Here is a 17,486-nt window from a genome sequence, read left to right as displayed (position 1 = left end):
GATTTAGGGGTACTGTCAGATGGCATCCAGACATGAGTCAGTAGCGTGCTCCAGCAGCCCAGAAAGCCATCCATATCCTGGGCTGCCTCAAAAGCAGCACGGCAAGGCAGGTAATCCTGCCCTTTGCTCTGTGCTGGTGAGGCCTCACCTGCAGTACTGCATCTAGATGCGGACTCCTCAATACTGAGGAGTTGTGGACCTGTTGGAGCGAGTCCAGCAGAGGGCCACAAAAATAATTCAAGGGATGGAATGCAGTATGGGAACTGTTGAATCACAGCTTGAACCACTGATTGAGCACCTGAAGCGAGCACTGAGTCAGCTGCAGGAGCACAGGTGAAGGCAATTCAGCTGTGTGACCAGAAGGGGTAGAGCCTGGCTGCACCTCTCCTAGACCCCATTTAAGGCTGACTGCCAGTGAGGAATGGTTCTTTCTGGAAATTTCTCCCTTTGGAGTGTTTCTGCAATCCTAGGAGACAGGTGAGCGTTTTCATTTACTTTCTCTTTCCACTGTGATGATCCTTCAAGTTATATGATCTGTAAAATATTCACCTAGCCATGGTACTCTGCTAATTGTGTATTTGTTGATTGTACAAATGCTTATTTTATGAGGATGGGCTGAGAGCTGGTGCTACTTAGTTTGGTGACCAGAGAAGAGCCTTTCAGTATCTAAAGGGAGCTCCCAGAAGGAAGGAGATGGATTCTTTAGTAAGGTCTGTTGTAAGAGGGCAAGAGGAAATAACTTCAAACTAAAAGAATGGATATTTGGCTTGGATATAAAGAAAAACTCCTTTACAGTTAGGATTGTGAGGCACTGGAACATGCTGCTCTGAGATGTAGTAGAAGCCCTTTCCCCTAGACACTGAGGAGGCTGAATGGGGCTCTGAATAACTTGATCTAACTGTAGGTACCTGTTCAGTGGAAGGGAGGTGGACTAGATGTCCTTGAAAGTTCCCTTCCATTAAGTCAGTACACATGCCCAACAGCCTGCCAGGTGGCAGCTGTGTGATTACTACACAATCAACAGCTGCTCACCCGGAGGAGGTGAATGTGCCATTGGTTCTGAGCAACTGGAGGTGCATGAGAGCAGAATGAAGAGGATAAAACCTGAGGAGTTCAGTGGTAGAACACAGAAAGTTCTCCATTGAACTGCAGCTGTGCAGATCAGTGAGATGTCTCTGACTGGCCTGCAGGCCAATTGAGGTACACTGCTAGGTCCATAGTGGTGACTATTCCTCCTCTATAGCCAGTCTGTTAGAATTCCTACCTTTATTGTTGCTAACTTTGCCATCTTTCCCACATTCCTTAACTGCTTAGAATTTGTAATAAACTAGCTGAACAACATTTGTCTTTGTGTCTTAATTTCACTCTAGATATATCATCTAGAGCCATCTCCTCCAATAACTGGAGCAATACATTGCATTATTCAACTCTCCATCACAGAAATCTCTATTCCTGTTGTTGCAGAAGTAGGATTGATGTTTGAAGTTGTGGTACTCAGAACTTCCCCAGGATATGTAAATACCAACTAATGACACCTGGAGGTAATAAAAAGTAGCTTAGTAGGCAGTCTGTGCTGTCAGCCTTCAGAATGGAAACATGGTCACAATTTGGAGAAGTACTGCTTATGCTGTACAGTGCCTTCAGATCAGACAATAAGAGCAAGTTCTTTGAATATTGTTATCCTACTCCTGCCTGTTCTTGCTTGAACTTCATGCCTAGACTTTCTTATCCAAAGAGCCCCAGGTAACTTTTGGTACATAAACTGTGCTAATTGCTAATTACTTTATGGTGCTTTACACTCAATTATATGAGTAATGGCTAATGTATACTTGTCTTTCTGTAGGTCACAAAGCACAAGTTGCAAATGTTAGTTAAACCTCACATAGAACTCCATGAAGGAGATATTGCTCATGTTAAACCAGCAGCTTAGCAGTTATGTCTATCAGTCAGCTGCTAATTCTGTTTTTCTCTGATTGTTTCACAGACAAAAGCATTTTTCCATGTAATGTTTGACTGATTTCTATTGCTTACATTGCCCTTCTCAAAACTTTTTTTTTCATTCCTCAGGACTGGAGAGACATGTGTACCTGTATAAATACATCTCAGATCATTAAGCTTCACCAGAAAGCAGAACTCAAGGAAGAAAACCGATTTCTCCACTATGTAAGTAATTAATCTTTAGAAAGAAATGCTTTCACATCCCATTCCTGCAGACATTATGAATACAAAGTTCTCTTTGGTGGTGTTCAAAATTATGGGAACATAGAAAAGGCTGTCCAGAGAGGTTGTGAAGTCTCTGTGCTTGGAGATTTTCAGAAGTCCTCTGGATGTGGTCCTGGGCAATGTGCTGTAGGTAACTCTACCTGAGCAGGTGAGTTAGGCAAGATGTCCTCCTGAGGTCCCTTGCAACATCAACCATGCTGTGATTCTTTAAGGGTGGGTTTATTTTTCAAAAATGAATGCCAAGAAGTCCTGTAAAAAGAGGGTCAAAATCTTGCCTTCCCACATACTCCATTGCTGTTGTAATCAACTCTCTTACTAGGCGTGTTCATGAGGCATAATATTGAGTGTTCCTACTGTTGCTACCATGAAAAAACAAACAAACAAAAAAAAAAAAAAAACAAAAAAAAAAACAGCACTCAAAACTGAGCACTGAGAACAAAACTTGTGGAAAAAAATCAAGAGTTTGTGAAAGGGGTACATGTCATATTCTATCCATCTTCCAGTTGATGAATGAGATGGTACTGCAGATGCAGGCTTATATCTAAATAAACAAATGAAACCAAAGCTGCTTCTAGCACAAACTTTTTATATAGCACAAGGATAGATCCAGCATACGTCATGGGGGGGAGTGGGGGAAGTTGTACAGTTGTCAGTGAATACATGAGTTTGCTGTAAATAATTATTTTCTGCTTGCTTGATGACTGCTGCTACTGGAAAGAGAGTTATTAAAGTGAGATCTCCACTGTGCAAAGGATTTGCCACAAATAGAGTATGTGTAAGTATAAAGCATCTCCAAAGCCCCTTTCTGCTAGACCCACCTGGCAGGAAGTCAGAAACTCCATAGAAAATAAAAATACTCCAGTTTTACTGACAGTTACTGAAAATTGTTACAAACAGTTCTCCTCAAGTAGCAGCACACAAATTCCACCTTTGCCAGGCAAATAGTGTACTACATTACATGGCTATGCTAGAGAACTGTAGGCTATACAGGAGTGTATGTACGCCTTGAGGAAACAAAATGTTCCTGATATCCGGTCAGGTTAAAGGAAAGTGTACTCCTGTTTTGGATTCAGATCAATATTTGCCTTTCAAGGAGGCCTCATAACAGGAGGGTGTTCAATTGATGGTTCTATGCTAAATTGGTTGCAATGATTACTTTGGTCTACAATCATTCATAGGATTATGAAGGCGTAGGGGGAAAAATAGTATTTGTGCTTCTCATCCAGGTTTTTATCTCAATGCTAGAAGATGGCCCTGATTTTTAAGGTGAGCAGAATTTACCAAAGAAAAGAATGGCATTAGTGGGGTTGTGCCTAATAAAGAATAAGAAAGGATGGTCAGCCATAAACACCTCTATGAGGGGGAGGGATCTCCTCACAATGGTAGCTCCTGTAGCAGCTGCTGCTGTAGTGCCCTCCTCATTGACTTCCACATAAGCCTTATGGACAATGTTTGACAACACCAGGGATTCCCCAGATGACAGTGCAGAAAGATCAGCTTTGGATTCAGTGAAGATGTCGGTCATTCCCATTGCTTTTAGTACCTCATTGAGGTTAAAGGTGTCTTCAAGCTTGAATCGGGGCAGGTACACCTCTACCGTTGTCTCAAACATGTGTTCAGAAGAGAACCACAGCATTAAATTCTCATAGGTCATTGTGCTTTCAGTCTAGAAGATGGGGGAATTAACAAGTTTAGATTTTTTGCCCAGCTTCAACTCAGACAACCAGCTTTCAGTCTGTCGTAGCCACAGTCCTGAGCCTTACCTGTTCCAGCCCAGTGGTAGATCCATCTGCTGTGTCTCCTGGCAGCAGGATGATCATGCTCAGCGACTTCTGAGCATAAGGGAGTTCAAGCACTTGAGTTCCCAGCTCCTCAATATAGCCTAATTTAAACGTGCCTTTCTGATACATCATCTGCACTGGCTTTCTCTCATTCTATTTAAAAGAAATTGGAATGATCACATAAGCAATACAGTCCTTAATGTTTAAACTTCAGGTGCAGTGTCAGCAGTAATTGTTATGAAGCTAAATATTTTTCTTTATTTTGTTGCTCATACAGTGAGACATAGCACATAAGTTTTGCCATTCACGTGTAAAGAGGATAATTCTCTGGGGGACAAAATAAAACGAATTTCCCTGCAACTAATCAGATAGTGAAATGGTTTAATGGCATTACTCTGCAGCCAAACAAACTGGTGCTGATGAAATTTGCATTCTCTGGTTTGGAATGGAATAAAGTAATAGTAGGACTGCAGTAATCAGGTTGTCATTTATCAGGTAGATGTTTCAGGCAGGAAGCAATAGAGAGAGTAAGAGCAAAATGATAACCACTCTATCTCAGGCATGTTCTTCTAGGTCATCTAATCCTCGCTTTGCTTTGTGGTAATTTTGTTCAAATCTTGTGTAGGTGCTCAAGATTCATTTCACTGTTAGCTAACTTCTTACTTGCTAAATCAGCCCAAGAATTTTAGTAGAGAACAGCATTAATAAGTGCATGAAAAAAAGTATATGCAGCTTCTTCCAATCTGGTTTCTGCGACTGCAGCAGTGCTCCGAATGTTCCTACATATAGTCCATTTTCAGTGTTCATATTCAAAGACATATTTCAAGTCAAAAACTGAAGAGACCAAAATTACACTTTCTTACCTGTTTCTTAAATAATTGTCATACAACCCTATAACTAGCAACATATGTCATTCTGACCTTTTCTTTTGATAGATAAGAAACACTTAGAAGTCAGTTTTTCCTATACAGAGCTCTTCAACTTCAGATCAGAGCTAAATCTGTATTCTTTGTGGGTTCATTTTATTTGGTGGTTTCATTCTTTAATGTAACGTAGGCAAAGCATATGGAATGAAGACAAAACTGTATTAAATGAAATAAAATGGTTTAGATCATCTTTTTTGAGGATATTTGTTAGACTTAAGCTGTACAGAGCTTGGATTAATGTGGTGGTTAAAGAACTTTTTGCAGCTATGTTGACTGTATCTTGGTTAAGCAGTGAGAACTTCAATTTTATAAGTATGGTGGGAAAAAGCAATCAAAATTAAAACATTAAAAAATATATATTTTAAGCATTGCAGATAATAGAAATAAACCAAAATACTCTGTGAGGATTTTTCCTGTTTGAAATTCCATTTTCATGCATGTGGCTTGTTAATATCTGGCTTCATTTTTTGGTTGGTTTGGCTTAACCCATCTGTTGCAAAGCTCATGCTAAAATGTATGGGATGCACAAAATCCAGGATGGCCCCATAGGGCCTGTGTGAAATTAGATCTTTGCAGTTGGCTTCTATCCATGACAACTGCCCTTAGTGACTGTTAGGTTCAAAAGTGCTGATCAGGGCTAATGCTTTGGGTTTGCCAGCTACTGAAACAAAATGCTGAGTTGTTGCAGCTTCTGAGACTTGCACATTTCCTTTCCAGTAAGGATTATGGTTTTCTTGGGAAAGCTTTCCTGCTATCTCTACCCAACAGGAGGAAAAGGTTTAGTTCCCAGCACACCCATGCCTTTCTCACAGCACAGCTGAAAGCCCCCAGTTTTGCATTTCTGTATTATGTTTATTCTAGGGTAAATCATGCTAAGACTTAAAGAATGCATATATACCTGATTCAGTTTAAAATCTCTCTGTACTGTATTTTTCTCCTCAAACTTGTGTTCCCAGGATGCTTTGAAGTAGATCACATTCACCAGCACCAGAATGGCGTGTGAGTCAATCACTCCTGGAGCAAAAAGTTCCTTGATTTTACCTGGAGGAAATTTTGGAAAACAGAGGTATTTATTAGTTGTTATTAAGACTCTGGATTGAGACTCAGTTACTTGTTTGTGAACTTAGCTTTGAAGTACAATAGAAATTCAACTCTTTGTTTCTTCACAGAACAGGGACAATACAAGTAAAGAAATGGCAAATTTCTCAGCACGTTACCTAGTACTGGCCTGTTTGGGAGAGGAAGGGGCACAGGGTCATCAAATTAGCCAACAGCGGCAAAATGAATGTGCCAGGTGGCACCTGTCCACAGTGAAAAGGGCAGCACCATTAATCCTCTGTTTCAGTTTACATGAGGGCGTCTGTCCCTTTACAGTTTTTTTCCTGTACAGAGGTTGAGGTAGGATTTCCCAAGTGCAGAGGCTTTAAACAGGCACACAGCAATGGTGGTTTCAGCTCTTTCCCAAGTTAGTCACAAGCTGCTCTGTCAGCCAAGGATAGGTTTGGTCAGGATATGACCACTAAGAAATCAGGAGCCTTCAAATCTATTCATCCATCCCTCACTAAGTTCTGGCTTAAGTTCACATGGAAAATTTATAAGATTTTCACCCTGCTGATGTTGCAGCTCTGACAAAATTGAAGTGGCATATTTCATGTTCAGTTTAATCAGGGAAAAAGCCAATGACCCCTATGTGCCTGTAAAGGGCAAGAGCTGGTTGGTTGTTACTTGTAATAGTGAATTTCGCTAGAGGGCACATCACTCGTCTTAGTTAACATTGCTCTGTGTATGACCAGGTCCTGAGGTGTCTGCTCTCTCTGCTATGCTGTTCCCAGACCCACTGTGAAGCTCATAACTTCCATCCCCCACTTTCCCGTACCTGCAGCGTTGGCTATTTACAAAAGCAATTAATCTAATTAACCCTTAAAGGTACTGTTGCAGCCATCTTGCTAGGTGTGTGGGTAGGAGTATGGCCGTGTGCAACAACAAAATAGTTTAGCTGATAGATGACTGTAAGGAATGAATGGGAAAAGCAATCTTTGAAAGGCATAAGAATCCGAGAAACATGAACAAGGCTTATCGTATGCTGAATTCTTTTTGAAGGAGCACTGGAAGAGGGAGAAGATAGCACAGCTACAGTTCTGCTTTGTTTTACCTTGTGTCTCGCTTTCAACCCAATCATTAATTTTTAGCCTGCTTGCTTCAAGAGCCCTTTGAAAGTCCAGTGTTTCAAGGGCTGCTCTGTATAGTTCCTTACTGCACGTTAGATACTTCTGTAAAGCAGAATAAAGATTGTGGATTAGCCAAACTTGTTCAGAGCTTATTCTCTTTACAGTGAAGTCAATAATTCAGAAATGTTTCAGAAATTATGAGGGTGGTCTTGACTGAATAAAACAAAAGAGGAAAAAAACAGCAATACAAAGCTGTTAATAGAGAGAGATCCCAGAGGCAGCTTGCAGACAGCTTGAATAGGCCATTTTTTGCTATAACCACACTTCTGGCTGAATGTAGACATGTCAAAAGTGAAAGGTTTTTTTTTTTGTTTTGTTTTTTTTAAAAAAAAAAAAACATAAATAATTAAAGCTGATACTTGTGTCTCTTTCCCAGCAACCGCAAGAGATACGACTCCAAGAAGCACCTCCAAAACTCAAAAATACACATGAAGGGACAAGAGCGGTGCATATGCTTACTGGAAAGCTGGGGGTCAGTGCCACAGAGGTTACAAGGTACAGTTCTCTTACCTGATTCGGTTCAAATCCTTGTTGGATAAAGAGGTTGTTAGCCAGGCTTAAAACGTAGTCTTTACCAAGGTTTTGTAGTTGTAAAAGCAGTGCATGGAATGCTTCGTGGTTAAGATTCCCATCTGTGTTACACTAGGAATATTTCAAATACACCAGTTACAAAGGTTCCTCAGTACAGCTTTGGTTGTTAATTTGCATCCTCGTTAGATTGCAATGTAGGGCTAGCTCCCATTGTAATTATATTTAAATTCAGTTAATCTAAGCTTTGTAGCCTTTGTTGCCTGATCTTCCTTCTGGTGTGGGCTTCGGACTTGACTGTATGGAAGACTTGGCCGATAACAAGATAACACCTTCTATGAGGCACAGTGGACCAGGCAGACGTTGTGCATGGGATCTTGACTCCCTCCAGTGGCAGACTGTGGTGTTTTACAACTAGAAGGCTATGGTGGAGTGAAAGAAAGGCTCTTGTACTACGGAAGACATACCAGAGAGGAGGAAGATTCTCTTTCCTGGCTTAGTTCAGACTTGTTTTCTGGGACTGCACCTTCAAGTTCAGATTCAAGGCTTGTAGTTCCTGCAGCATTGGTGACATGGAGAACCTGCAGTTGAAGAGGTCAAACTCTTTAACTGGGATAAAGGCGTTCTCCTTGTTTGAAAGATTTACTGGATTTACTGGATAAATGATGTAGATTTATTAAAGATGTCATAGAAAGGTTTGGGTTGGAAGGGACCTCAAAGCCCACCCAGTCCCAACCCAGTGCTGTAGGCAGGGCTGCCACCACCAGCTCGGGCTGCCCAGGGCCCCATCCAACCTGGCCTGGAGCATCTAGGGATGGAGCACCACAGCTTCTCTGGAAGCCTGTGCCAGTGCCTCACCACCCTCTGTGTGAAGAATATATGCCTAACATCTCACCTAAGTTTCCTCTCTTTTAGCTTGAAGCCATTCCCCCTTGTTCCACCACTATCAGACTGTAAAAAGTTGGTAAAAAGGTTCTCCTCCTGCCTATAAGCTCTCTTTGTGTATTTTCCCTTCATACTTTCTCAGCTGCACTCAGACTGGAAGGTCAGAATTGAATTTGTCCAATATCCATATTCAAATTCACATTCCTATATTAGTGAACCAAGAAAAACTTTTAGTCCCCCAAAATGCTACTTTCCAGTACCTCAATATTTTTTGTATTTGATTTGTATTTTTATTGCTATAGTTGCCTTAAATTTCAAAATGAAAAGTTGCTTCAGGCAAAGAGGCAAAAATATTTTGCTTGCAAGCATCAAAACTAGCTTTATGCAATCATTCTTAATAATTGTATCAGCTCAGGAAACGTATCAAAGTCATAGTGCTCTTGATGGAAATTGAACCTTGTTTCCAACGTGCAGATATCTCACTGAAAAATTTTGGAATGCTTCTCCATAGTGATATTGTTGAAGCATACAAACAATTAAGCTCTTTTTTTGAGAGTGCTTGATCTCCTTTGCTTTCCTAAACTAAGCAAGAGTCCCTCAGAACTGCATAAGGAGAATGCATCTCCCTTGGCAGCAGCTGACCTATGGCAGTATTGTAACATGATGGATGAAGATCTACCAGGATACAGCTGGAGCTGGCTACTGTCTTATGCTACATGTACCTTAGGAGTATTGGTCGGTTATTGCTCTCAGAAACAAATAAGAAAAGAAATAAAGATCTCAGAACATGCAGCTTATGCTGCAGGGAGTAAAAGGTGTAGTGACCAGAGGAACAGACTTCTGCATGCCCTCCCTGTACCCCCAGGCCCTGTGTGCTCTGTAGGTGAGATGTTTTGTATCATTTGGATGTCACAAGTGATAAAGGAGCAGGGATATCACAGCACACCAAACACTGTTCTCAAGGCAGCAGCTGAGCTTGTGTTTATCCTTGTTTCCTAAGTGCACATGTTGTGCTGCAAAGCCCAGCGTCGCCACTGGGGAAACAGCAAGCTGTGTGGAAGCATCTCAGAACGTTTCAGCAGTACTTACATTTTCTATCTGAGTGGCTGTGTTGTTTCGTGCCCCTAAAAGGATTAGGCCCAGGGAGGTAGAGATGCTCATTGGAGAGAAGACAATGTTTTGGCATTCTGTGGTTCTGTTGACTTTATTGTAGAGATCAAGGCTAAACTCAGTAATCATTCTAGAAATGGAGTCCATTGTGAAGCCTGCAGCTTACTGGGAGCAAAAAGGGAAAGGAAAAAATATGAATCGGTTGATTGCTTAGCTGTGTCACACTGCGAAATATCTCTCTGCCCTAAATTATCCCACAGTTGGTTGCTAAATAATAGAAATGTGCTGAATTCTGAGTTTGAAATAGCCAGTTTTGCACACATCTGTCAGTTCACGTGGATACTGCAGGATCTGGAAAGGGGCCCCAATACTCATACCATATGGGAATTCCTTAGAATTGTTTTTCCATCTTATCACACAATGTATCTGATTTCTTCCAAAAGAGAGTTTCCTGTGGTCCAACTTACTTGTTCTTACTGTCAGCTGTGGATTTCCTTCTACAAACTAGTTTAACGTATGTCATCATATCAACTCTTTCCTCTTGTAACATGATTAGTGATAGACCAGGGTGACAGAAACTACCCAGGCATCTAACTACATCTGGAAATCTGAGCTGTGGTGCGAAGGATTCAAACAAGAGGTTTATTAAAATAAAATTGCTAGTAATTATTTTCATGTATGAAGAAGGAATGTAAACAGCTATGGTGCCTGTGGAAACATGAACAGTTTGCAGTATACTTCATGTCTCCTCATTGATTTGATAGGAACCCCTGAGTCAGAATGTATAAGCAATCGTAATTTCCCAACAGAGCAATAGCTCAGCAGCCCCAGAAAGCCTGCAAGCTTCCTGTTCAATGGTAGGACAAGATCTGTCTCATTCTTTTCTCTTGTACTGGAAATACAACAGTCTGATGCCTTTCCTGTGGATCATTAAATCCACTCCAGTAAGAAGAATTTGGGATGAAGTTTTAGCTTGGTCTTTTCATGAAGAATGTAATCTGAAAAAAAAATGGGCTTTTAAGAAGCCCTTATCAGTTCTTTAGGGAAATAACTGTAAAGCTCTTGTGTGGTTAGCAGTGAAGTACTCAAGCTTTTTTCAAAATATGATACCATTAAAAAAAACCATGTCAATTTTAGCATCAAACAAGGGATGTTCTGGACAGCACACCAGAACAAATGTAAGAAAAACAAAGCATATGCTCTTGGCTGTTTGCAGACATAAGTAACTATGGCCTGTGTTCCAGAAAGATATTTTATTTAGGGGAAAATACATAGCACAGTGTGGAAAGAAAGTGCTCAGATCATGGTGGCTCTAGCTTTCAGCCTATTTTAGGACAAGAACTACTCAGTGTCCTGCATGGACTGCAAAGATGAAGAGCACACTGTGCATCTCATTCAGGTATGAGACAGGCAGGAACTTTCATGAGAAGCAGGGGCTCAGGCACAAAAAGTTACCAGGATGTAAAAAGTTGCTATGACTGAAGTGCAGCAAGTTGTCTGTGTAAGCAGCTTAGCTTGCAGCAAGTGCCAGACAATGGGAATTAACTCAGCCCCCAAGAAAAAAGGCTTAGCCTAAGATAGATTGACAGGAAAGTCAAGTTGCTGAATATATGAAGGGGCTGATATGTGGTGAGTGCAGGCATTTCTTTCCTTTTACCTATCTTGAAATAAAAAGTTCATGTGTTTCATTCTAAGACACTTGTTTCACCTTGAAGTCCAGTAGTACTTCATATGAAGGGCTGACATAAATGGGCAGTCATCTTACCACAAGAAAGACACGTTGCAGTAATCATTTCTCTTTTCTTCCACCCTTGTTAGCTATTATTCACAACCTTCTGAAAACAAAACTCAGCACTTATTTCGTGTTAAAGTTTGTTTTGCTCCACCTTTAGCTGTTGAAAGATCTAAAATGGATCTGAGAAGTTGTTTACTATGAATGTAGGTCAGTATGCATGTTGTAGGTGTGTCCAGACCTCAGAAAGCATCGGGGAGACAACAGGAGCTAATGAACTTCCTCATCAGAAGGGAGGCACCTCCACCCCAACCCACAGGGAAAGAACCAACCACCAAGCACAAAAAAGAGAGAGCATAAGAGCTGGAAGCAGGTTTTAAATGCAAACATCTGGCATACAGAGGTGTCCATGCCTTTAGAAAAAGCATCAGACTGTCTTCAGAGTGATATCCAGGTACAGCCACTACTCCCAATTCCATGGCTTCATGTGAGCTATTTACAGGGCTGCCCCAGAAATGCAAAGCAACAGTGGAGAGAGAAGGGGCGTGGGCTGGAGAAGGAACGTTTTTACTAGGGAACCAAAGGATTTAGTGAACTTTCTTAATGGATATTTGGGGAGGGAGTATGTGTAGGTATGATTCCACATCGTTAAGCCATGCTTATGATCTCTGTAATCATTTGTTGGTGAAAGTTTAGGAGCCACCACATGGACAGAGTAGCTTGGAGAACATCTAGATGTTGAACAACAAATGGAAATGGTACTTTTAAAAGATCTTGGAGTGGGAAGGAGAGAAAATATAAGATCAAAAGAAGTGTTCCAGGAAGATCACAGCTGTTGTTCTGCCCCAGACATACTGTTTGCACAGAACATTAGCAATTGTGCAGAGGCAGCAGGCAGGGCTGTGGTTTTATGGCTGATGAAGGGAATATTTTGCATGATGGCTCAGTATCTGTTAACACAGTCTGGAGTGTTGTTATATGTGAGCAAGGAGCTACCCAGGAAAAGAGCCTCTTTCTGGAGAAACCACTCTATACCAGAAGCCTTGTAAAGATAACAAATTGTTTCCATGGCTCTGTGAAGTGAAAAATGCTCCTTTTCTATAGCTATTCATGCTTTGCTCTCTCTGTAGAGCTTGTTTTAGGCTAAAGGTGAAATCAAGGCAAAATTTCTCGAAGAATGAGAAGCTGCACTTAAAGCCACTTTAATTAATAGATGTAGTATGTTACATTATACAGTCAGAGGGAGGAGGCAGTCAATAAGATGTGGATGCTGGAAGAGTGGTAGCCTGGTTTGTAAGGCAATTCTATATGTAGAAAGGGAAAGCAAGAAGGAACCTGTTTTCCCTGATACTGCATGCTAATTCCGATTGCATACTTACTCTTCTCATTTAAGTGCCTTAATGTACATTTATTTCTCGTAAGCAAAGAAAGAGAGAATTGGCAGAAATGATATGTGTCTGTCCTTGAAAAGGAGAATGTGACAGATAATACAGGGCCCTGACATGAAAAATCTATAGGTGGTAGAAGTTAATTTCTTATTTTTCATGACCACTCATACGAAAACTTCTTGAAGTGTTTCTGTGGCATTTTGGAGTTAAAGGGACACAACACATAAGAAAAATGAAATTTCCTTTAACACAGAAATTATGATTTTCCCCGTGCAACACAAGGCATTTCTAAAGCAATGTGCTTTAAGTTAAAACCCAATACATTTCAGTGCAAAATATCTTTACAAGAGAAATGTTGCTAAGTCCATCTCCCAAGCAACTTAGCCCCTCATGCTGCTGGTTTTATACAGGAAAGGGCTTTTCCTGACTGGTTCTATTATTTTGCATCAGTACCTCCAGGATGTATCTTTTCTGCTTCTTTCTAGGCTGATTACTCCTACTTGAACAGGCAGGGATGTATACTGGCCATACAGTAGCAAGCTATTTGTTATGCCAATGTGTAGTTACATAAACTTCTCAGCAAATTTTTGAACACCACTGCCAAAGCCAGGAGCAAATATGTTGATAGTGAAGCATCCTCATTACCAAAACAAAATTTGAAGAATACTCCACCCTTCCTATTGTTAAGAACATAAACAATCCTGGCAGCAGAAACCAGGGTGCAGAGGAAACACCCAAGCACGCAACCAAAGAGGTGCATGCCCTCTCTTGTCTAGTGAACATTTCAAGGCTTTTCCTTGTGCCATGGAAACCCGAGTGAAGAAGTAAAATTAACCTGTTTCTATTAGTTCTTGGTTAATACTAATTACCCAGATGATCTGCATCATTGCTTTTCATAAAGCCCATTTTTTTAGAGTTGGGCTGTTCTAAAACAGCCCTTTGACCCTTCTGGAGATGTAGGAAGAAAAGCATCTGCATGTGATATAAGCTGCTCACTCTGTGGCAGTTGTAGCTCTCCAAGCAGGCAGAGAAGACCTAGGGAAATTTCAGTCAAAAGTCTGAGGAATTTAGGCAGGCATCTTTGGATCCATAGCTTTGGGCCTGTGTTCCTAAATTCCCAGCTTCACCCTAGAGAAGACCACCTCCCTGAAGACCACCCAAATTTTAGCAGTGTGTTTTGCATTGTCCAGCCTGTGAAAGTACCTCCCCCTTTGCGCCATCTGTAAACATGAAGTTTACTTTATCAACTTTTAGGCTGACCTGGATCTGCCAAAAAAAAAAAAAAAAAGACAAGTTATTTTTGAGTAAAAAAATAATGTTTACCTTCTTGCCCAAAGAGGTTAAATGAGGAACACAACAGCTGAGCTCTGGAGCACCTTCCTGTGTATACTCTATTACAAATTTCTTCCACTCTCTTGTGGGAAAATTCGGTCTCTAGCCAATTGTTGATAAAGGCAGCACGTTGTAATTTCATGCAAATGTCATCCTGCAGTTTCCTGCTGAAGACCAGGAAACCTATATCTAGCAATGTGCTAACAGCACTTCTCTCAAAGCTGCCCAACTAGTTTGGCGGGAGGCTCCTAAAAACATCTCCTGACTGCAAAGCCAAGTCATCCTTAGCTGTAAAACAGCATTAACACTGGAGATCCATGGCTGTAGTGCTGTGTGTAGTTCCTTTTGAATTTGGTGGTGTCAGGACTTGGACACTGGAGTGTGCAGGCTTCTTGCTAGGATTTAGAGATCCCTTATTCAGAGCTGAGCTAGCTTGCAGAGATACAGCAAATGAATAAGAAATGAATGAGTTTTATGTTGCCTACAGGTAGTGAGTATTTGTTCAGGTACAGAGCCAGCTTTCTGCGTGAGGAAGAGTTTTAATTAGAGTAAGAAGATTTCCTTGATTTGTAACAGGAATCCCCACCCAGGGGGTATTCCTTTAAATCACTGGAGCTAAGAATAAGAGTCCAAGAGAGGCTTATCACGTGGTGTTATGTCCCCAGCATGCAGTGAGATGCAAAGAAAGAGATGGAAAGCACAAAGCTGCACACAGTATCAGATCTCCTCAGTAATATACTCCTCCTTTTCACTTCTTTTCTGTTCCCTTTGCACTCACTTTGTTGTTTGCTTTTCCTTTCCATGTATTTCTAAAGACTTTCAGTCATTTGTTTATGCCTCTATCTTTTTCTTTCTTTCTGTATATTGCCTTTCCCATTTCATTCTTCATCTTTTCTTCTGCTGCTTTTATGAGTCCTAGCCATTTTTCAATGCCTTTTTTTAATACCTTTCACTACTTTACTTCTTCCAAACTGTGCTTTCTCCCTGCCTCTTATACTGACATCATTCCTCCACTCATTTCTCTGATTTGCTCTGTATATCCCCTTAGAACTTGTTTGCAATCTGCTTCACTACTTTGCCTCAGAACATTGTACCATATGTGCAAATTCTGACCTTTCTAGGCCATTAGGAATAGTAAAGGTTGGAAGAGACCTCTGGAGTTCACTGAGTCCAACTCACTGCTACAGAAGCTCCCTTGAGCAGGTTGCACAGGAAAGCATCCAGGCGAGTTTTGAGTATTTCCAGAGAAGGAGACTCCACAACCTCTTCAGGCAGCCTGTTCAAGTGCTCTGTCACACTCAAGGTAGAGAAGTACTTCCTCTTGTTGGTATAGGACTTTTGCTCATGGCCCCATTCACTTGACTTCTGCCCTTTAAGTATTTGTAATCACTGATATGATCTCCTTTCAGCTTCTCTTCTCCAGACTGAACAGTCCAAGGTTTCTCAATCTTGTCTCATAAGGGAGATGATCCAGGACCCCAGTCATCTTTGTGGCCTTCTGCTGGACTCTCTCCCCAGTAACTCTCTGACTTTCTCGAACTGAGGAGCCCAGAAATGGACACAGCACTCCAGATGCGGCTTCACCAGAGCAGAGGATCGCCTCCCTCAACCTGCTGGCCGCACATTTCTTAATGCACCCCAGGATACCTTTGGCTTTCTGGGCCACAAAGGTGTGCTGCTGGCTCATGGCCAACCTGTTGCCCACCAGGACACTGAGGTTCTCTGCAGAGCTCCTCACCAGCAGCTCAGCCCCTAACCCGCACTGGTACCTGTAGTCATTGCTCTCCAGGTGTAGGACTCTACACTTGCTCTTGTAAAATATCCAAGGTTCCAAACTGCACTGCTTTTCCAGCCAGGCCAATCGCTTGTGTGCAGAGTTTTTCAAGTTTCAAAACCAGCTGCTCATCCCCCAAGACAATTCCTGCTACTGCAAAACATTCAGATGTACCAGTTCTCTTCTATAAAGTGCTGGGAACAGGAAGTGGGCAATGACTGTGCAGCTAAGCAAGAGATGAGATGACTAGACTGCATCACACTGTAGTTTGCAACTGCCTGCAAAAGCTAGCCGTGGCTTGCTTTTTTCCATCAGGCCAGTTACCCATCATTGGATAGTAATGCTGTGTTGAAAGGTGAGGTGGAGTAGCTTGGTGATCTGAGCAAGTCCTCGCTTATGCTCACTTTCTCCGTCACAGCCAACGCCCTTCAGTACAAATACATTTCTATACACAAGCTCCCACACAGGTTTTCCCATGTCCTCCCATGCAATTTCTTGCCCACAGCCCAGAGGCCAGAATGGGTGGAACAGTACAGTACCTTGTAATGGCATTTCTCACATTAGCAGGAGCTGTTCTGATATTTCCTTCTCACATGCTGCAAGTTGAATAGGTTTTACGTTAGGACTTCTAAATTTCCATAGGACTGGAAGGGTCTAGGAAACAGGACTAGTACACTCAAATCCAATTGCTGAATGGAACAGGGATTATGGCATAACCTTCCTTTTTGGCTGTATGATGTCCATTATACCAAAAGCATGAAGCTGGCCTGCTGGCTTCAAGGGGTTCACAGAGACAGGTTGCATCACAGCTCTACCTGCAACTGTACTTTCTGGCCCTCCGTGGCTATTTGGGCCTATTTGTGTTGTTGCTTGTTGGTTTCCATTCACACTTGGTTCCTTCAAACTGGGCTATGTCATAAGCCTAACACCTTATCTGAACTCACTTGCTAGGTGTTAGTATGTCAGATCATCTAAGATACCATTAGTAAAAGCTAAAATTCATTATGATTAGCAGCTTAACAAAGCAAGACTAAATATTTGTCTAGTCTGCACTTGCTAGTAGGAAATAAGAATTATTTTCCAACAGCAGAGAGAAGAAGCAGATATGGAAAATGAACCAGAGCTTTTCATGGTCTTTTGTAAACTGAGACAGCTTCATATCTGAAATATCAGCTTGCCTTGCATAGGCTGGGGTACCTTAGTGTTAGTCGGGAGGTGGAGGCAGACAGGTCTCTGCCTGAGACAGTGTTTCTGTGTGCTTTCATGGGATAGCCCTCCTTGGCAAAGGCACCAACAAGGAGCTCTCTGGGAACATATGTGAATGCACTAAGTGTTCTGATCAGCATTTAAATGGATGGATATGAGCTGGATTGAATGGCTCCTGCACTGCAATATTTTTGTGATCTGGAAAATCTGAGAGTGATATCTCAGCTTTTCTCCTTCAGTAAGTCTTGTCTAGGCAGAAAAAGAGAAATGAGGCAGTCTAACAGAGATTTTCATCAGTCTAGCAGACCAGCACAGCACTGGCAATAAAGTATGATATGGCTTGCTGGATACCTACAACTACTAGACCACGAGT

The 17,486-nt window shown here is 41.6% G+C and overlaps 1 protein-coding gene across 3 annotated transcripts; it reads right to left on the bottom strand.

Annotated features, from left to right (window-relative positions):
- Nucleotides 1-3,071: 3,071 nt before the first annotated feature.
- On the bottom strand, nucleotides 3,072-14,405 carry LOC128087744 (serpin B12-like). Of its 3 annotated transcripts, XM_052697614.1 has the most exons (8): nucleotides 14,125-14,405; nucleotides 9,661-9,846; nucleotides 8,154-8,267; nucleotides 7,669-7,800; nucleotides 7,083-7,200; nucleotides 5,829-5,971; nucleotides 3,987-4,157; nucleotides 3,072-3,889 (listed from the first exon to the last, which is right to left on the bottom strand). In XM_052697614.1, exons 2-8 carry the CDS (start codon nucleotides 9,826-9,828, stop codon nucleotides 3,485-3,487), a joined length of 1,251 nt encoding a protein of 416 aa, XP_052553574.1. In that variant the 5' UTR covers nucleotides 9,829-9,846; nucleotides 14,125-14,405; the 3' UTR covers nucleotides 3,072-3,484. The 3 variants fall into 3 exon arrangements, with proteins under 3 accessions (XP_052553574.1, XP_052553576.1, XP_052553575.1); XM_052697616.1 differs by lacking the exon at nucleotides 3,987-4,157; XM_052697615.1 differs by lacking the exon at nucleotides 14,125-14,405 and having other exon boundaries at nucleotides 9,661-9,887.
- Nucleotides 14,406-17,486: the final 3,081 nt, after the last annotated feature.

The sequence above is a fragment of the Tympanuchus pallidicinctus genome, unplaced genomic scaffold (genome assembly GCF_026119805.1).
Source record: "Tympanuchus pallidicinctus isolate F22 unplaced genomic scaffold, pur_lepc_1.0 scaffold31, whole genome shotgun sequence".
In the NCBI taxonomy this organism is placed as follows: domain Eukaryota; kingdom Metazoa; phylum Chordata; class Aves; order Galliformes; family Phasianidae; genus Tympanuchus; species Tympanuchus pallidicinctus.
Note: the sequence above shows the minus strand (reverse complement) of the source record. Positions and strands in the feature narration are given on the sequence as shown.

Coding starts and splice junctions, on each gene's coding strand:
- LOC128087744 (XM_052697614.1), bottom strand. CDS start 9,828: ATGGACTCCATTTCTAGAATGATTACTGAGTTTAGCCTTGATCTCTAC. Junction 7,801..8,153: donor GAGAATCTTCCTCCTCTCTG/GTATGTCTTCCG, acceptor AAATATTCCTAG/TGTAACACAGATGGGAATCT. Junction 5,972..7,082: donor GGTTGAAAGCGAGACACAAG/GTAAAACAAAGC, acceptor AATTTCCTCCAG/GTAAAATCAAGGAACTTTTT.